The sequence below is a fragment of the Microcebus murinus genome, chromosome 13 (assembly GCF_040939455.1).
Source record: "Microcebus murinus isolate Inina chromosome 13, M.murinus_Inina_mat1.0, whole genome shotgun sequence".
NCBI classification, from domain to species: domain Eukaryota; kingdom Metazoa; phylum Chordata; class Mammalia; order Primates; family Cheirogaleidae; genus Microcebus; species Microcebus murinus.
In genome coordinates this window covers 75682659-75704728 of record NC_134116.1, presented here as the reverse complement: position 1 = coordinate 75704728, position 22070 = coordinate 75682659, and the positions used below count along the sequence as shown (strand labels likewise).

At 39.1% G+C, this 22070-nt stretch overlaps 1 protein-coding gene across 1 annotated transcript in view; it reads right to left on the bottom strand.

Annotated features, from left to right (window-relative positions):
- Positions 1 to 22070, bottom strand: part of FLT1 (fms related receptor tyrosine kinase 1) — a 171072-nt gene that overhangs the window by 112769 nt on the left and 36233 nt on the right. The window contains exons 4-6 of the mRNA XM_076009526.1: positions 5298 to 5422; positions 1557 to 1719; positions 1320 to 1456 (exon numbers count right to left, since the gene is read on the bottom strand). Of these exons, the coding sequence (XP_075865641.1) occupies positions 1320 to 1456; positions 1557 to 1719; positions 5298 to 5422 (425 nt within the window). The remainder of the gene's footprint in view (positions 1 to 1319; positions 1457 to 1556; positions 1720 to 5297; positions 5423 to 22070) is intronic.

The window sequence follows — 22070 nt, the reverse complement described above, 5'->3', positions numbered from 1 at the left end:
AATTTGAGTAACGTTGGTATTGTTTCTGACTTGGAAAATAATTCATCTGTCTCTTAGAATTGTTTTGTCTAGTACTGCAGCCACCAGCCACATATGGCTGTTAAAATTAAATAAAATAAAAATTCAATTCCTCAGTTGCACTAGCTACATTTCAAATGCTCATTAGCCACATGTGGCCAGTGGTTACTGTATTGGACAGTACAGATACAGAATATTTCCATCACAGAAAGTTCTAGTGCCAATTTAGAAGATTACTGGTATTCAATAGAAGTATTATCAATACTCTTACTTATGGCAGCAACACTAACAGGATAAAAGTATCTTCCCTTTTGGCATTGATTGGGAATATTTGATTTCTATCAAAACTCAGAAAATATTGCTACAAGTCACAGCATTTTTATTTAACTAAAATAATACCACTTTTTAGAAAGTAGTTTATGACTGATATAAGTCCTTAATTCAGGACATTTGTTATACCTTTTTGTTGCCAGGTTATTGTATTTCCATGGCAAGGGATGTTGATATAAAAAAAAATGGCTTGCAGGGGCTGAGGCATTAATTTTTCATCCATAATTTAATCATAAATTGACTTTGTGATTGGTTAATCTGAATGGTATAACAAATGACTGTACTTGGGATATGCCACGTAAATCACACTAACACAGAAGAAATGGGGGCTGGAACTACTGTCGAAATTTTCTTCATGGTTTCCCAATTTACATATTTTTAAAATAATTATTGTTTACAAGGATGTTTCAATAAGGGAACCCAACTCAGTCTTCATTCTTCTCATTTTTCTGAAGGGCAGAATTGTTCCTCTGACACTTAACACATTTCATATTGAATGGCTGGCTTGTAATATCTTTTCCAAACATGCTCCAATCAGGTGCCTGACTGTCTGCCAGAATCTGAAATGAATGCGCTGACAAAGACAGCCTCCTGGAAAGTTGTTGTTGTTACAAAAGACAGTCCCTGCCTGGCATTTAGTGATAAATTTCTCTCTCATCTCTAAATCCGAGAGAATAGTTTCCAAGAATGAAACAATCCCTTTTTCCACACAGAATCATGCAATAGAAATACCAGGCTAGACACTTCCAAACAAAACCTCCAGACATCAAAAGACCATATCTATGCATATCACAGTCCTGAAATGGCCAGGCGAGGAAAGCACCCAAACCCAACCCAAAGCATCTTTATTGACTAACACAGTCACAGGGGTCATGATTTTCTGAATTTTCCCATCTCAAACACCCAGTGGGATTTCACTTGCTAAAAATAAATACTGTTCTGCAGAAGAAATAGAAAAATGGGCCACTCACTTTACCAGGGTAACTCCAGGTCATTTGTACTCTGGTGTTCAAGGGGGTGGTGGCAGTACAGTTGAGGGTAAGAGTATGACCTCTCAGTAGTTTGACCGGGCTCGGCGTGCTTATTTGAACATCTGTGATTATATTGGCTGCAAGCATAAGAGAGAAAATTTTTTAAAATTAAGGTTTCCTTAAGTGGACAAACCACAGAGCATGTTGCTGTCCTCAGGCCTTTGGAGCATCACTCACTTTGTCGATATGTGAGATAGTTTGTCTTGTACAAGTGTCCATTGACTGTTGTTTCACAGGTCAGAAGCCCTATTTCTTTGTACGTTGCATTTGAAATTATAAAGCCCTTTCTGCTGTCCCAGGTTATTCTTTTTCCATCAGGGATCAGAGTGTCAAATGGAAACTGCAAAGGAAGAAACATGCATTAACAACGTCCTTTTAGCACGTGGAAAAACCACTGCTTCACTAATAGTTTGTGAAAACACAGTTTTCATATAAAATAACAATAGTACAGATAAATACCCCAGTATGTTATAACTGGTTCTTTAGTTTTCTTTGCATATAGCAAAATGTATTTGTATTGTGATAAATTATAGTAATCATGATATTATATTACCAGCCTTGGCAATAAGCGGCACCTACCCAGGATAGATCTAGCTGTCCTGCCAGGCTTCTAGCGGGAGCCCGTAACTCTCTGGCCTCTGGAAATCATAGTAAAGTGGTCTGATGCTCAACAGAGAGGCCAATTAGCATTTTCCCACTGGGCTACCAGGTTATCCTTATCTGTCTTCCTCATCTGGAGCCTTTCACAGGCCACAGCTTATTCCCCCATTTTCCATGGTTTACTAAAGAGGTGCCTGTCTTCAAAGGACTATAAATAGTTACAGGTCCTCCAAGATTCATAACGATCACTTGGCACTCACTGGGGTTATCATTCTTTCAATCCTGTTGCATCACAAGGAAGCCATCGACACTGCCTCTGGCAGGGAAACCACCAGAAGCTGATGCTGCTGACGGGGGAGCCTCTGGAGGCCAGACACTAACTATTATGAATGAAGTGCTCTCGAATTCTCAGGAGTAGTCCTAAACATGGTGTGTCCATACAGAATAAAAGAATCCGTGATTTGATTTTCTCCTTTGTCTTCTTCTGACATTAAGGACTTAATTTTTAAAGAGTACAATACAAACACTCTTCCTTGGGATTAAACTTTATAAAGGGTCATTGATCCTTAGAGTGGCCCCACTAAAGTCCCCTGATGCCAGGTTGCCAGCTCAGTTTCAGAGGTGGTGGACTCTGACTGCCACTATTACTTATCCTTGGTTGGACAAGAAAAAACCAAATGAGATTACCATCCCTCAACAGATTATAAAGGAAAGATCAAACAGCCATAAAGAACTTTTCTCTCTCTCTCTTTTTTTTTTGAAACAGGGTCTCATTTTGTCTATCTGGGTAAAGTGCAGTGGCGTCATTGTAACTCACTGCAACCTCCAACTCCTGGGCTCAAGCGATCGTCCTGCCTCAGCCTCCCCAGTAGCTGGGACTACAGGCGTGCCATCACGCCTGGCTAATTTTTCTATTTTTTGTAGAGATGCGGTCTCACTCTTGCTCAGCTTGGTCTCCAACTCCTGGACTCAAGGGGTGCTCCCGCCTCAGGCCTCCCAAGTGCTAGGATTATAGGCATGAGCCACCGCACCAGCTCTATCTCTTTTTTAAAAAATACATCTGACATCCATCTCTGTATCCATTTATCTTTTATATTTATTTTATATTGCTTGTTGAAGGAGCTAATCTGGATTTGTGATCCTATGGCAGAAATTTCTCGTCCAAAAGTCGCTTGTGCCTCCTTCCCGGTGAACATATCTATGGTGGTATGTGTTACCAGTGTTACTTGGGTTTGAAATTAATTACATCCTGTTTACAAAGAACTGAAAGCAATGAAATGATTCATTTCATGTTTTAGTAAATTAAGATTCTACCTGTGAACTCAGGAATGTTCTGCATTCAGAGGGAAAAGAACCTTTTCTTATAGTGTAGCGCAAACATTTAAGGTTAAAACTCAAGAAAAATTTAAGTCAGGGGACAGTGAATTAGAAGAAAAGGAAGAGAAATGGAAGGGATTTATCTTTCCAATAAGAGAAATGGAAGGGAAAGATATTAATGTCATGTCATCAAAAAATCTGTAATAAGTTAAAATATTTTCAATAATATATATATGCCAAACCAAAAATCTCAGTTAGAATTTTATACCTTTCTCTCTCTTTATAAAAAAAAAATTGTGCATTATAGATCTTAGGTAGAAAAACAGAGTAAATAAACACCCCTCTGCTCCAGATTTTTACACGTGGTTGGAATGTTCCTTATGACCAAAAACCTATCTGCATTAGGGCTTACATGAAAGAGAGGTTCCCTCTCCCCATAGTGTTTTCCGTATTAATCATATAGCAATTATTATCTCAGACTAAGAGTAGTAATGCCATGCTATTGAAGACATGACTTGATAATGAATCAAGTACAGTATTAAGTTTAAATAAATATTACTAATAGCTAACCCTTAAATAGGGCTTATCTTGTACTTAGAACAGAACATATACTAATCTAAGTGCCTTCCACATATTGCCTCCTTTAGCCTTCCTAACGACCACGTGAGGTGTGGTGCTACTGTCGTCACCCCATTCCCCAAATGGGGAAACTGAGGTGCAGAGAGGGTCAATAACTTGTTAGTCTGCCAAGCAGGTAACTGGCAGTGTGGTAAGGACTCAGGCAGCGTGGCACCACCGTGGTCTTTCTCCTACATAAACAAGACCATTCGAGAAGTCAGGATATTGGCTCTTGTGCCCAGTATGGCCTAGGAAGTCCCTACTACCCTGAGAACCTCATTTGTTTCTTGACCAACGAGGAGTTTGACTCCTCTGGTATTTCCAGCTCTGACATACAATGGTTTTATATTCCCTGGTGATGACACACGCATGTAATGGGGGCCAAAATCTGCCCCTGATGCACCATGGTGAGGGCTTAAATTAACAACATAAGAGAGTGAATGCAAGGGAAGAAGACGGGGGATACCTCTACCACATGTCAGGACTCAGGATCAGTAGGTGATGTTGAACACCACTCTTTAAACCTTCCCAATTTGACTAGCGCCACCACCGGCACCAAATGCTCCTAGTACCTGCTGCGTGGTGGACTGGGCTAGGTGCTGCCTCGGGCAGCCTTAACATTTTGTCTTAAAGCTCTAAGTTCTTAGAATTTAGTACTGCTTTCTGTTTGGGGAATTTTTATCTAATTCTCAGCCCTAATATACCCCTAACTTTTACTGCTGATTAATTCACTAGAATGTCACATTTAATTTTTGTCTTTATTAGATTCTACCCTAAATCCTTTTCCACATGTACAATTTACAACATAATATAAAGAAAAGTTTCATGTATGGTTTTCTTCCCCCTTTAGCCCCCACCCCCGTTTTTTTTCCTAAGAGGCTAAGTTTGGGTGCTCAGCAGGAGATAAGCCTTTTGTCACCAGGAACTTGCCAATTCAAACCAAAGGTGGTGGTTCTGTATGCATGAAGTAAGAACATGGGGATGCTTGGAGAATCAGGCACCCTGCTGATGCTTCTGACTTTAGCAATACTCTGGATGAACCATGCTCTGCCAAGTTATTAATTTATATAAGCAGTAGAATTGGTTTTTCTCACATTTGTACACACTTAGATTTGTGGCAATATGTAAAACTTTTTATCATTTCAGTTATTTCATTATTCACACAGATTTATGCTTACAGTGTTGTCATCTTATTCTGTTTAAATACATGCATGGGGATCACTTCTGGCACTTATACCTTATAGTAAAAAGGATGTTCCAGAAAATTCTACTGAGAAGCCCGAATGTTTAAAAGGAAATTATTCCAGAGAGGTAAAAGGATTAAAACTTCACTATGCTCATTTGCAATAAAAACATTCTGAGAGTAGCAATACTCAGTTTTACCTTTTTCAAAGTAACAGTGATGTTAGGTGATGTGACCCGGCAGGGGATGACAAGCAACCTTCCTTCAGTCATAAATATGATTTCAGGTATTTCATTGTACATCTCTACAAAAGGTCTACCTGTATCTGAATGAGAAAAAAATGAAATATATACATGTATATATAAAAACAATTGAATTGCAAGCATCAAGACACTGGAGCTGGTGGGGCAAAATGATGCGGCAGCAGTTACACCATTCTCCCCTAATGTAATCTGTAAATCCACACTCTTTGTCTCTGAATGTGGCCCTTCATGTTTTTGCTCGGAAAAAGAATCAAACCTGATTTTTTGTTCAGTTCTTGGCCTTTGATCACATTGCCCCGATACCCTAATATGCAATTGTGATACGGGGGCACCTCTGTGGGGAAAAGCCATAAAAGTGCAGTAAGAGAGAAAGGAGAATATTTTGCATAAACTTCTCACCACAGCTATGCTAAGTGCCTTTGGAAGTGTCATCCTCTGGAGCCTTCCTAAGAACTCAAAGGGCTCAGATGCAGTGGGGAGAGTCAACACTCTTTGGAGAGTTAGAGATGATGCAGAAGTGGAGAGAGTTGGGGAGAGGATTATCATTTAAATGACAGAAGCACAACTGAAAGGTTTTCTAGGCCTTTCCTGGCAGACTAATAATAATGAATAAGATCTGAGCTGCTTAGGGGGAGAGGGAGAGGCAAGAGGCAAGTGTTGAGTATATTTCATATGCATATTAGGTCTGTTTCTTTAGCATGCACTTCTTATCTACTAATAGCAAAGTATGTGCAAGTGCCTGCAGAGAGGTCTGGAAAGGCTTTAAATAATTACCAAATACCTCCTTAAAAAGTGTGGCATTTGGCCAGTCTTAGAGGCAAGTAGGATTCAAACCACCTTCTGTTCAGCTTCCCTGTAATTCCTCCAGGAAACCAGAATGAGCATGACATCCTTTCAAAACATTCTCACAGTTTACCCTGTCCCAGTTCTCAGGAATCCACTGACATCCTCAGGCAATGATCTATTCAAGAGTCCTTGGGTTCTGATCTTCTCCTGCTCCCTTGGCTCCGGCCTCATATGCTCAAGGGGAAAGAAGTCCTGTGACCTCTCCCCATCTGGACCTGCTTGCTGGTCCTCTCTCAGATCTGTAGCTTAGGAAGCTCATTCTGGATGCTGAGTGGAGAGTGAATTGGAGAGAAACAAGAGCAGTAAGCAGGCAATGGATGCCTAAACTAGATGGTGGCTACGGGGATTTTTATGGGTTGAATTGTGTCCCCTTCAAAAGATATGTTGAAGTCCTAGTCCCTGTGCGCTTGCAAATATGCCCTCATTTGGAAAGAGGGTTGTCGCCCATGTAATTACTTAAGCTAAGCAGGAGTGGGTCTCTAATCCTTGTAAGACAGCCATGTGAAGACAGACATACAGGCCATGCAGCCACTTACACCCCGTGAAGGTGAAGGCAGAGATTGGCGTGATGCAACTGCAAGCCAAGGATTGCGGACAAGCACCAGAAGGTAGGAAGAGGCAAGGAAGGATCCCCTACAGGTTTCAGAAGGGGCTTGGCCCTGCTGACACCCCAGACTTGTCGTTTCCAGAACTGAGAGACAATAAATTCCTGTAGTTTTAAGCCAAAAGAAAAAAATGGGGGGGGGGCATTGCAGTAGCCTGCTGCAGATGGAATAGTCTGGCACATAGTAGTATGGGATGGAGGCACAGATGTGAGAATCAGAGAGGGCCTAGAGGGACCTGTCACCACAGCCCGTCTCGCAGCCCCGAGGCACCTATATGACTCCTATTTGAGTCCTCTGGGAAGTCTTACCAGGCCCCTTCCTGCTCCTTCCTCTCCCCAGCCCACCTTAGGGACTCTCCCCGTGGCCCCACTGATCCTGTTGCAATGCCAGGCACTGAACTGGCAATTTATTTCTCTGGGTACTCCTTGAATGATGAATTAATTCCTAGACAGGTGAAATGGATCGTGTTCTTCTCTGTCTCATGTATACCAAATGAATGAATGAGCCAATAGCTTCCCAACCCTAGCAGTTTACAGGTGAGAAAAGAGGTGCAAACAGGAGATGCGAGTTGGCTGGATGAGCAGAGCCAGGCCTGGAGGTCAGTTTCTCCTGCTCCAATCCAGGGCTCCTTGCACTGCACCACGCTGGGTGCTGAGTGCCTTTTCTGGAGGCAGGGCCTGGCTGCCTTTTCTGGAGGCAGAGTCCTCCCATCAGAGGGGCTGCAGGTGGCAATAGTTTCTCAGAGATGGAGGCTGATTTTCACATGTCCAGTGGGGAAAGTAAGTGCCATGTCACACTGTACAGTGTTACAGAAATTCTGAAAAGGAGACATCCAGGGATGGGGTTGTGAGGGCAGGCTTGGGGCTGTTTAGAGTTGGAGGGAGGCCCCAGATCATGGTGGTTAAGAGCATACACTCACAGCCTGGGTGTGAATCCTGGTTCTGGTCCTTTGTAGCTATGAGACCTTACGCAAATAAATCATTTCACCCTCTGCAACTTATCTGTAAAATTATGTCAAAGGTTTGTCGTGAGGATTACATGAATTAATATATGTCAAGCACTTAAAATGGTGACTGGCATTCTTTAGCCCTATGTATTAGCTGTTAATTTTCTTTTTATTAGTATTATGAGACATTTGAACTTACGGAGAAAGAGGGGTAGGTAGACGTGAAAATCACAAATTAACTCATCATCTTAACTATAAAAAGTATAAATATGTATTCATATAGTGGCATAGAAAAAAGATTGGAAACAAACACTAAAACGTTAATAATGATTATCTTTGGGTGGTGGCTTTATAGGTTGTTATTGTTTTCTTATTTACTTTCTGTATTTGTCAGTCTTTCTAGAAGGAGCATGTGTTATTTTAAAATAATATTTTTAATTACTGGAGTCAAAACTCAAATTATAAAGGAACATTCACTTTTATTTAAGGAAAACTATAAAGTTCGCATTTGATTTACTTTAGTTTTGCCTTCTATAATAGAACGAGACATTAACTGTCATGATGAATAAAGTTGTATATTTATTAGAAAATCTCAGTGGGTGTAGTAGCATTTGCAGAGAGGAAAAGTTAATTATACAGAGACAAGGATTCCTTATCAGCCTTAAATTCCTTCTTTAAGTAAAGTTGCTGAGCTAGGCATCCAGTCAGGGACTACTGGGATTGGATCATTCCTTTCCTTCCTCCTGTGAGTCTGTATTTTTTGTCTCCTTTGTGAGTCCCAAGGTAAACACAAACACCAGGAAATGGTTTAATTCATTTAACTAAACTGTAAATCCTTCATATTTAATTTACTGTCTCCTTAACCAGCCATTTCAACAAAGGACACTGGCATAGAAAGTTCCTACAGGAAATAGTAAACATTAGTGTAGCCATTTCTAGGCTAATGAATGCCAAAGCCCAATGAAAATATTAATAGAAGAGACTAATTCAATATGCCTTTGAATTTCTTCTTTCCCTTTTTTATTTCAGATACCCCAAACACTTAAATTTTGCTATAGCTATTGCCTTTGAAAAGCCAGTACCAGTTTCATCACTGGGCCCACTGAGATTCTGTTCCAAGATGTCAGAACTTCAGGGATTTGTGTCCATCCAACACAATTCACATAGTTTGTGACATTGTCACACATAGTTTGTGGCAATCATTAGAGGCATTGTAATGCCTGTGTTTGCAAATGAACTCATGACTATAGATACACACACAAACACACACACAATACCCTCTGGGCGTATTAATAGTATATTTCCTCTGCAATTTTATTCAAGGAAGGGCTAAGAATGAACTTGCCTGACATATTATAATACAAACATATTTTGTTTTGTAGGACCATAGATACAGAAGAGGTCATGGTTCCATTAATATCACCAGTAAAACCACTTACTACTCCCCTAGGGCACATTTGTCTTTGTCACAAAATTAAAAATGACTTCCAAACCCAGCCAGCACTGCAGAGTGGTTTCCTGAGACCAAATTGGCTGGTTGTTGAAAGAGTGAGGAAGAGCTGCTCCAAGGATTGCCGGTGTAGTGGCAGCTCAGACACACTGTCACCAGGGACTCGTGCCAACACACAGGCAGAGGTCACGCTTCCCTCACCTCTCTGAACTCTTAGAGCTCAAAGCAGTGACAGGAAGCTGGCACAGAATATGAGGTTTTCTCACCCAATGGGAGTGTCTGGGCTGTCACTTATCCCTCGGGACAATAAGCAGGCTCAGACACAGGGAAAGATCAAACAGAGACCCTTGCTCAGAATGGAATTATGTCTATTTTTTAAATGTGTTTTTTCCTTTGGAAATCTGTAATCACGCTGGCACTTTAAGAGACACAGACAGAGAGGCCCCAGTGTGCCATCCTCATTCTATTCCATTTCTAATTGGCATCACCTAGGAGTTCTTCTGCTGGATTGAGAGCAAGTGCATGAGCCCCAAAATTTAGGGAACTTTTTTGATTTGAAGACAGGTTCAAGAGTAAACATTTTATTTTCTAGCACATGTACGTTTTTATGATTTTTACAAACCTTTTCCTGACTTCCTTTCCTTTTAATTTCATTTTTCTTAACTTTAAGTCCTGGTCATGAGGACTCCTAGTTATTTTAAAGGATGATGTGATTTTCATTTATTGAGGATGAAGGAGAAAGGATAAGAAACTAACCAATCCCATGAGGAGGGCTCTATGTAGACATAAGAGTTTTCATATACAGGTCTTCATATTCTGGACTATACCTAATGCTCAAGGAGAGTTTTTTGATTGGCAAAATATTTCATTTGAAATAAGAACACCAAAAGAAAAGAAAAGAGGCAAGTTCTTCACTAACTTATACTGTCCATCAAAGCCTTTGGCAATTCAAAACACAGCTTTGCAGCCACAAGAAAAGTTACAGAGGTTATACTAACATTACACAAAATACATCTTAAAATAAGAAATGTTTGTGCACATAAAGAGGAACATTTAATAATATAAGAGGGTCAATCCAACAGGAAGATATAACAATTATAGACACATATTCACATAACAACAGAGCACCAAAACACTTGGTGAATCAAAAACCGACAGAATTGAAGAGAGAAATAATTCAACAATAAGAGGTGAAGATTTCAATACCCCACTGTCAACACTGAATAAAACAACTAGAAAGAAGATTAAAAAGGCAGTGGGAGAGAAGAACAGCCCTAATAGCCAACTATACCTACTAGACATGTGTAGAACACCCATCACAGTGGGATATACACTCCTCAAGTGCCCATGGAACGTTCTCTATGTGCTAGACCACAAAACAAACCGCAGTCACTTTCAAAGGATAGAAATAATACAAAGTATGTTGTCTGACTACAGTGGAATGAAATTAGAAATCAATAACAGAAAGAAATTTGGGAAATTCACAAATATGTGAGAATTAAATAACACACTCCTAAATAACTAATGTGTCACAGAAGAAATCAAAAGAGAAATCAGAAAGTACTTTGGGATGAATGAAAATGAAGATGCAACTTACCACGACTTATGGGATGAAGCTGAAAGTGTTTAGAGGGAAATTTACAGCTGTAAATGCCTACACTATAAAGGAAGAACAATCTCAATAACCTAAATTTCCACCTTAGAATACTAAGTGAAGAACAACAAACTAAACATAAAGCAAGTGGAAGGGAGGAAATAATAAAGATTAGAATGGATGTTAATGAAAGAGAATAGAAAAACAACAGAAAATTCGTGAAACCAAAAACTGGTTCTTTGAAAAGATGAACACAACTGACAAACCTTAAGGCAGACAAGCCAAAAAAATAAAAATAAAAAGACTCAAATTATTATAATCAGAAATGAAACAATGGACATTACTACTGACATTACTAAAAAAGCATTATAAAGCAATATTATAATTGTATGCCAATAAATTAGATAGCAGGTAAAATGGACAAATTCCTAGAAAGGCACAAACTACTGAAACTAACTCGACAAGAATTAGATAACCCCAAAGCACCTATAACTAGAAATTAAGTTAGCAATTAAAAAAAACTGTCCACAAGGAAAAGCCAAGGTCAAGATGGCAAGTGAATTCCACCAAACTTGAAGAACTAATACCAGTTCTTCACAAACTAGTATTAATCTGATACAAATACCAAAGACATCACAAGAAAACCACAGACTAATATCTCTTATGAATATACATGCAAAAAGAACATAACAAAATACCAGCAAAGTAAATCCAGGAACATATAAAAATAATATACACAAAGACCATGTGGGATTTTTTTCCAGGAATGCAAGACTGGTTTAATATAAAGAAATAAATATAATTAATATATCAATAGAATAAAATCTAAAAACCACAGGATCATCTCAAAATTTCATAAGAAGTATTTGAGCAAAATCCAAACCCCTTGCATAATAAAAACACTCAGAAAACTAGGAATAAAATGGAACTTCCTCAACCTGATAAATGGCATCTACCAACAAACTAACAGCTAGCATCATACTTAATGGTGAAATAAGACAGGATCATCCACTTTCACTTCTATTCAACAGTGTATTAGAGATTCTAGCCAGGGCAATTAGGCAAGAAAAAGAAATTAAAGGCATCCAGATTGGAAAAATCAAGATGCTGCAGCTACTTTGGAAAACAAGCTCTGTTTTCAGATGACATGATCTGAGAAAGTGCGAATGAATCCACTAAAAAACTATTAGAACTAATAAATGAGTTCAGCAAGATTACAGGATCCAAGATCAATGTACATAAATAAATGATATTTCTATATACTTGCAATGAACAATCAGAAATGAAATTAAGAAAATAATCCCATTTACAACAGCATCAAAAAGAATGAAGTGCTTAGGAATATATTTAACAAAAGAAGTGCAAAACTTATACTTTTAAAATGATAAAACACTGTGTAAAAAAATTAAAGATGATCTAAGTAAATAGGAAAACATTCCATGTTCATGGATGTCAATGCTCCCTAAACTGATCTACAGATTCAATGCAATCCCTATCCGAATCCCAGATGATCTCCTTGTAGAAATTGACAAGATGATTCTAAAATTTATATGGAATTCCAGAGGTCCAGAATAGACAAAACAATCTTGAAAAAGAAGAGAAGAGAAAATTTGGAGGACTCAACACTTCTCAATTTTAAACTAAAACTATAGACAACAGTGATCAAGACAGTGTTGTACTGGCTTAAGGACAGACATAGATCAATGGAATAGAACTAAGAATCTAGAAATAAACCCATGTGTCTATGGTCAACTGATTTTCAATAAGACAATTCAGTGGGGAAAGAATAATCTTTTCAACAAATGTTGCTGGAACAACTCAGCGTGCAAAAAATGGAGTTGGACCCTTCTGTCACACTAGGGAGACTAGGGAGGAAATTCTCTCAAGTGCAGGAGGTACTTGGTCAGACTCCTCTCTCCAGCTGGGACACTGGGACACCGCAGCCTGATGCATCCCATCAGGAAAGCATTCCCTTCATGGTTGTGTGCAGGGGGAATCAGGAGTCAGGTTCTGCTGGAGTCAGGCACTGATGACCTGTGCCACCATGGGACCCTCGGGGTTCAGCTTCCTCATCTAGAATGTGGGGCAGGCACTTTTCTGTTCCCAAACTCACGATTTCTTATGCATTCATTTGGAACCTTCACACTACGTGTAGCACACTGATATCCCTCTGGGGTACGAGGCAAGGAAGGCACATGAGGGGAGGAACTGGATGTGAGAAAAGAGGAGTGGTGGCCAATGCGAGTGTGTGGGGCCCATGCCTGAAGAGGGCAGTCCCTGCTTGCTGCAGCCAGTTGGTGCCAAGTGGAAGTATGGGCCAGTGTGGCTAGAATTTCCAGTTTTTAAAGATAAGTTGGAAATCAGATTTTTATTTGAACTCTTCCAGTGATTAAGCATTGGCAGCCAAAAGTGCTATGCCTGCCAATCAAAACGTGTGCCAGCTGAATCTGGCCTGCACACTTCCAGTTTGCAGCCCTGTACTGCACCCCTGCCCACTGCCCCCCTCTTCATACTGCACACAGAGGTCCAAGGGGATTGGAGTGGAAACTCAGGCAAGGACACATTGGAAAAACTCTGGTATTTGGAATCAACCAGACGTGGGCCCAGAGCTTGATATGATAATTCAGGAAGTAGGCAACCTTGAACATGATAGTGAATTTCTCCAACTTTTCTGTAAAAAGAGACTGATAATAGAACTTGGGTTGTTGGACGATGAAATGAGATGATATATGTAATGAGCCTGAGCCAGATATCAATAAATGATAGTGACATACACCAGGCACTTAATGAATCTCAACAGCAGAAAGGTCCTGAGGCACCATCTCCTCCAGTCCCACCAGGTGAGCGCCTGTCCTATGCTTGACTACCTAGACACATGGGGAACTCACTGTCTCCCAAGGTAATTCATTCTACTTTTGGATAGCTTTGGATGTTGGAAAGTGTTTCCTTATGTCAAGATGAAATCTGCCTGTCTTGACTTCTTTCATTCTTAGAAAGCTGTTCTGCCATCTAGGATTATAAAGATGAAGCTTAATCTCTTTTTCATGTAAGAAAACTTTGAAGGAGACTATCATACTTATGTTTCCTATTTCCCCGCCCAGTTCTTTACTTTTTTAGATTAAACATTTCTATTCAATTGTTCCTTACCAATGAAAATAATAAAATCATCAAATTACTTAATGCTTGCAACCCTATGAGGCAAGTACCCATTTTACAGGTGATGGCAATGACATATAGAGGGGTTAAATAATTTGCTTGAAATTTCTGGGTTTTGTTTGTTTGTTTTGAAAGGAGATCTTTATTTCTTATAAAGGATTGCAGCCTGTAGGTGGCCATTCTGACAGGCTGGGAGGCAGAGCCTCTGGCCAAAAGCCAAAAACACATGCTTCAGAAATTTCTATTTTTAATGTCTCTCTTGAAGTATAAACTAAACAATAAGTCTGCCACCACCTTTATTGTGGACATTATATATTTATTAATGCAGCCCAAGATTGGATTTGTTTTCTTGGTGAATGTGGCGTCAACTAAAAGCCTAATGTCTTTCCCATGTGCGCTTTCTCAGCCACGGCCTCCCCCATACAGTACTAGGGTAGTTAGTGGGTTTTGCAAGCCAATTGCAGGCCTTTACATTTATTCCTGTCAAGTCTAATTTTGCTAATCACAATTCACTGCTCTAGTCTGTTGGAAATTTTTTGGATGGTGATTCGGCCACATGACATGAGTTTTGGCCCCCAGATTTGGCTTATTTGCTCAGTGTGCCCTCAATGTCCTCTTCAAAGTCAAAGAAGCCAGGTAAGACTAATATAAATTTAGAATCCCATGTTTCTTTCATTTAACAAACATTTATTGAGCACCTTCTATGTACTGGACCTTGTACTGCATCCTGGAGCTATCATGGTAAACAAGATAGATTCAGTCCTGGTCCTTGCAGAGCTTGTTAAGAGGTGAGTCCTGTGTGAAAGGAGAAGGTTAGTGGAAGCATCACCTCTAGTTTGGGGGAGCCTAGGGTGGCTTCCCAGAAGGGGTGATGTTTAACTTGAAACATGACAAATGAGTAAGAATAAGCTGGCACAGAAAAGCTAGGGGAAAGAGTGGGGAAGGGTGGGGATGCCCCCGGCATATCATCCCTATGCTGTACCTTCTTACTGCTCTTCTTCTGTAGTTCTCTGCAATGTGGTTAGTTGGAACCCATTTTATTTGACCTACCAAACTATAGGCTCCTCAAAGTTTGAAAGTATCAACTTTGGACTTCCTACTCTGCCCAGCACAGTGCCTTTCACACATAGGATTACTACTGATTAGTCCTCCTAAGTGTTAGGCAATGTATGTTATCACATTTAGTCCCCTAACAATCCCAGGAAGTAATACTCTTCTCATTTTGCAGATGAGGAAACCACACTCAAGATATGATAATTATAATAGTAGTAATAACAACAAACACATATATAGTGTATATTATACACGAAACACTATCCTAAGTGTTTTATGTATATATGAACTCCTGACTATGAGATGTGGTTAAGGACAAGAACTTTGTTTCCATCTCTGCCATGTACTAGTTATATAACCTCATGCAAATTGCTTAACCTTTCTGTAAAATGGAGATGAATATGATATAACACTTCCCACTAAAATCAGAACAAGGCAAGGATGTCCCTTCTCACTATTCCTTTTCAACATTGTACTGGAGATCCTGGCTAATGCAATAAGATAAGAAAAGGAAATAAAAGGTATGTAGATTGAAAAGGAAAAAGTAAAACTGTCTTTGTTCACAGATGACATGATCATCTATATAGAAAATTAAAAAAGAATCATAAAAAAAAAGCTCTTGGAACTAATAAGTTATTATAGCAAGCTTGCAGGACCCAAAGTTTAAATACTAAAGTCAATCACTTGCCTATGTAGGCAATGAACAAGTAGAATTGAGATTAAAAACATAATACCATTTGCATTAGCACCTAAAGGAATGAAGTAGGCATAAATATAACAAACTGTGTATAAGAATCTATACATATGAGGAAAACTTCAAAACCATAATGAGCAAAACCAAAGAACCAAATAAATGAAGAGATATTCTATGTTCATAGATAAAAAGACTCAATATTGTCAAAATGTCAGTTCTTCCCAACTTGATCTATAGATTGAATGCAATCCCAATCAAAATCCCAGAAATTAATTTGTAGATATTGACAAACTGATTCTAAAGTTTATGTGGAGAGGTAAAAGACCCAGAATAGCCAATACATTATTGAGGAGAACTAAGTTGAATTAAAAACTTACTATAAATCTACAGTAATCAAGGCAGTGTGATATTGGCAAAAGAATAGACAAATAGAAAAATGGAACAGAATGGAAAGCCCAGAAATAGATCTACATAAATACAGTCGACTCATCTTTGATAAAGGAGCAAAGGCAATACAATGGAGCAAAAATAGTCTTTTCAACAAATGGTGCTGGAACAACTGGACATCCACATGCAAAAAAAAAAAAAGAGTCTCGACATAGATTTTATATACTCTTCACAAAAATCAACTCAAAATGGATCATAGATCTAAAGATAAAATGCAAAACTATAAAACTCCTACTATAGAACATAGGAAAAAACCAAGATGATCTTGAGTATGGCAGTGACTTTTTAGGTACAACACCAAACACACAATCCACAAAAGAAAGAATTAATAAGCTGGACTTCATTAAAATTAGAAACTTCTGCTCTGCAGAAGACAACATCAAGAGATACCACAGCCTGGGAGAAAATATTTGAAAAAGACGCACCTGAGGAAGGATGGTTATACAAAATATACAAAGAAGTCTTAAAACTCAACAGTAAGAAAACAAACAACCCTGTTTTAAAATGGGCCATTTTACCAAAGAAGGTATACAGACATCTCACCAAAGAAGACATACAGATGGTAAATAAGCATATGAAAAGGTGCTCCACATCATATGTCATCAGATAAATGCAAACTAAAACAACAGCAAGATACCGCTACATACCTAGTAGAATAGCCAAAATCCAGAGCACTGACAACATCACATCCTGGCGAGGATGTGGAGCAACAGGAACTATCATTTGTTGCTTGTAGGAATGCAAAATGATACAGCCACTTTGGAAGAGAGTTTGGCAATTTCTTATAAAACTAAACATGCTTTTACCATACAACCCAGCTATCGTGCTCCTTGTTACCCAAAGGAGTTGAAAACATGTCTATATAAAAACCTGCACATGGATGTTTATAGTAGCTTTATTAACAATTGCCCAAACTTGGAAGCAACCATGATGCCCTTCAGTAGATGAATGGGTAAATAAACTGTGCTACATTCATGCAATGGAATATTATTCAGCAATAAACTGAAATGAGTTATTAAGCCATGAAAATCCATGCAGGAACTTTAAATGCATATTACTAGTGAGAGAAGCTAGTCTGAAAAGACTACCTACTATATAATTCCAACTATATGAATTCTGGAAAAGGCAAAACTATGGAAACAGTAAAAAAGATCATTGTTTGCCAGGAGTTGGGGTTGGGGAAGGGATGAACAGGTGGAGCACAGAGGATTGTTAGGGTGGCATACCACTCTGGTGGGGGACGTTGACAATGGGGGAGGATATGCATGTGGGGACAACAGGTATATGGGAAATCTCTGTACCTTCCTCTCAGTTTTGCTGTGAACCTGCAACTGCTCTAAGAAAAAATAAAGTCTTTGACACACACACACACACACACACACACACACACACACACATACATATAATATTTAAAAAATGATAGTGCTACTGCACAGGGTTATTGTGAAGATGAAATCTGTTAATATATGCAAAGTGCTTAGGATGGTGCCTAGCAGAAAGTAAGACCTACCTAAATATTAACCATTTGTCTTATTAAGCAATTTGTCCAAAGTCAAAGACCCAGCAAGTATCAGAACAGGGATTTAAGACCAATCTGAAGCCCAGATCATGTTGTTTCAACTATAGCTTACTAATTGATATTGGATGAAGGAAGGAAGGAAGGGAGGGGTGCTTACTACTTCAGTAAAGCACCAGTTTTGAATAATAGGACAATCAGTTAGCCAAGATGACTGCCAAGGTAACTCAGCAAAAATGCATCAAATGACAAAACAAATATTCAAATAATTAAAGGAAAAATGTAGAGTGTCAGAACTGGAAAGACCATAAAGATCAAAACAGATCACCTCTTCATCTCCAGGCAGGGCAGGCATTTCATTATTCTTAAAATTATGAAATGTCAGAAACTTAAAGCCTTTTCAGCTTAAGGGGATTTCTTCTGAAAAAGTCCCTCGCTCATTTTTCTTAAAAGATTTACTTGAAGGAGATTTTTTTTAAAAATCCTTAAAACCATAAAGTTTTGATCACTATTTTTCACACTTTTTGACTGTAGGGGAAAATGGGAGGAAATAATCAATTTTATTGTCTTTGGACTTCACTACCATTTTTAGACTTTATGATTCTACCCCAGTCATCAACTCTTCAAAGTCTTAGATTGTGTCCAAGTGGGTTCAAGACTATGTTCATTCTGATTATTTTTGAGTACTTATGCAGTTCTACTAAATGCTGGGTGATACAGAGGTATGTTGTTGCTAGCAAGGTTTAGCTGTGCAGCTCTAGACAGCTGGCATGCCCACATTTTCTGGTATGGATTTTAGGGAACACCAGGAATTGCTCTTTTTCTGAAGAAATGGCCTGAACATTTTACAGGTACCATCAAATGCTCAGGATGAAATTCCTAGGAACATACTAGGTAAACACAAAGTCTAGGGTGGAGCCAAGGAAAGAAGGTGAAACGTTCCTGACTGCCAACGAATCCACCGACATGAGTGGCTTCTGTCCCAATCACATGTGTTTCCTGTAGTCAGAGTCCCTTGGTGTTTAATGAAATGTTTCTAAAAGGGAAATGTGAAATGGCAGGGCTTAAAGATATCAAGAATGTCTTCCATCAAATTTTCATGTGGCTGGAAAGGAAAATGGTTAAGAGTTAAGTGACTTTTCTCTAAACTCTCGCCATGTGGTCCTCATCAGCTGTCGCCCAGTGATGGATAGAATGGATAATGTTCTTCATGCTTTAGCTCTAGAGAGAGTGCATAGCTAGGATGTACAAGGGTCTGTTTCCCAAGAAAAAAATCTATAATTCCAAACAACAATATTGTCAGTGTATATTTTAAACCCTAGAAATATTTGTTTCCCTGCTTTCACAACTTCATGAAAATGAAAAACAAAAAAATCCAGCAGAACTTGACCTTGTACTAGATTTTTGATGAAGCTGTATGCAGACAAGCCAGAAAATTCCTAGGAATTCTTTACAGAAGATCATTTGAAGAATTCTGCAAATGCAAATCAGCCTCAGACTGTGCCATTCTAGGAAACCCACCTGGGTTTCCAGACGTGTAGACCAGAGGCTGAGAGTCCAAACTTTGTTCACCCCAATGTGTTCATCTGTCTCCTGAGCAAATACATCAGATAAGGATGTGAGAAGAGAAACATGATCCATCACCCAGTCTGTTTGCATCTGCTGCTTCCTGGTGATGCCAGAGCTCAACTGACTCTATGGTAGGAATTATAGACAATCCCTGAGACCGAAACTTTGGAAACCAATTCTTACTGGAAGATTTGTGCTAGAAGAAACACATGTTTCAGAAACTAAGTGGAAGGAGTCATGTGTTAGGGATGGAGGTGAAACAGTAAGAGAGTGGTAAGGAGAAACTCTTTGAGTGGGTGAGGGAAGAGGAGAATGAGTCAACGTTGACAACTATAGTTTAAAACTAGGGATGACTCTAGATAGTAACCAAGCAATAATTGATAACATCATAGACTTCCTAAATAATTTGTCCAATAAATGTGACCAAGACATTTTTTTACAGAGTTTGTGATTCATTTTCTTCCTTTGAAATGTTAACTGTTTTAGCCTGCTTTTCATTCAAGGTGAATTTTGGTGAATAGAGGCAATATTTTCTCATTAAAGTTTCTCTCACAAAATTATGACAGTGTTTCCATTGAAATATTCTAGAGGCTTTGACAATCCGTTCAGCAGTGTGGTGCTCTCTGCCCATCACAGTTCTGACCTGCAGCAAAAGCGTCAATACCTCCTTTCATGCTAATGAAGGGCTCACATGCTTCACCCATTCCCAGCTGACACGTGTCACTCTGGCCACCACCGGGGGAAGGTGGAAACAGCAAGGCTCTGTGAGTGACCCTGCTACTCTCTCGTTGATGTCCCTGCTTGTCACATGGGCCATGTTTGTTAGACTTGCCGTACCAGCAGGGCAAACTGGGCAACAAATGCCATCTGCTCAGCCATCCCCCAGCTGGGCAGTGTTGATGCGCATCTTGCGTGTGAGCCAAACTGTGTGGGATCTGGGAGGGAATCTAATGGAAGGCCGTGTTGGAACAACATCCACGCTCCACAGAACACGGACAGAAGTCCCCATTAAGGGTTATTAAAGGAGTCCTCTTCACTCCTTAGAGAGACCCACTTTTGAACAGTAGTTATTCTTTTAAAAAATAAAACCTGTACTTTTTAAAATACTCACAAATCTGTGAGCCATGGTCCTAGAAAGTAACTAGGGAACGTCACAGTTACGGGATTCTGTAATTTTGCTTTTTGTGCCTCCCACAGAACAAACAACAGGGACTGGCATGCAGCAGGTGTGTAATCAACATGCACAGACAGCCTCCTGCTAACAGAAACTTCTAGGCCAAACCTACTTTTAGGAAAACCCATTTCAGGAAGGAGATGAGGGTATTGCACAGAACCACACAACAGCAGTGCACCCACACCAACTAAAAGGAGAGGGGTTCTTTCCACTACCAAGTTTTCTCCAGGCCTCTGTTTCAGTAGTGGTGTGCAAAAAAACATGATGCTTATGATTAACACTGCCTTCCTAAATAAAAAGTGCAGACATCCATCTGGGGGATGGTCATGATGGAGACTCAGACTTGTGGGGGGAGGGGGGGAAATGGGTATTTATTGAAACCTTAAAATCTGTACCCCCATAATGTGCTGAAATAAAAAAAAAAGAGAGAGAAAAAAAAGTGCAGACATGGCCTACTCTGGTAACTTTCAAACTTATTATACTGAGTTTCACAAGAAGCAATGCATATTAAATCAGACCCATTAAATACACACACACACACACACACACACACAGCCACACACATGCATATTTTACATTTATGTGGGTATAATGGATATATATGTAAGCGTGTGTACAAAATGGAAACAAAAATAGTTTTACTAAACAATACTCTTACTGTTTGCAATTTACTTGGATATTTTCTATTCTATTCTGTTTTTGTTTCTTTTAAATGCTGGTTGCAAACCCACTAATTTGATTCCATAGCTCATTAATAGATTATGATGCCCAGTTTTGAAAGCTCTGCTGAACGTAATAGAGTTGTGTCTCTTTCTCCTATCGTGTGAGCTGGAGTGTGGAGTGAATAGGTGAAAGGTGCCAAAACAAGGCCCTGTCTCCAACAGGTGACAACAGAGAGTTCTTTGGGATCAGGCTTTGTTTCTCTAAGGTTTACCACTCAGAAAAACACTCTGAAACCAGCTTAACCTATCATTCCTCTAAAAAAAAAGAAAAAAAAAGAAATTTGAGATTTAAAAAAATTTAATAACTATATAATCTATGAACAGCTAGTTCATGGTTTGAAGTCAGGAGCTGAAACTCCAGTGCAAGAGAAATCATCCTAACCTTGGGCTCTAACCTCACCCCAATCCTGGTTCATCACTCAATGAACTCTGTCTATCTTGCCCAAGTCACTGAGGCTGTATTCTCACATATAAAATGGAAGAAATACCAACCTGGTTTTTCTCAGAGATAATTAGGTAAAAGCTCTTAAGAAAATCTGAAGTTCTGCACAAATGAATGCCTTGGATCTTTCCCACTCACATCTATGTGGTTAAGATTTATACTTGCTCAAGTTCCCATAGCCAGGCAAAGCATTTTCCTCACTAAATACATTTATGTAAAAAAGTATAATTGCCATTCTCTCCCAGAATATTTGGGTTGTCAGAAATTTTACTACTTTTCAGTTATATACCCAATGTGTCTGATAATTTTTCCATCTTAGATTAAGTTGTTATGAAAATCTCCTCAGTTTTATGCATATGGGAAAACCAATGGTGGGAAAATCTGTTATGAAAATACTCCAATCCACTTAACGTTAATAAACTCAGGAAAACAATCAAGTAAAGAGAAACAGAAGAAAAGAGATAAATTTCTTTCACAGTGATGAACTAGAAGTGAT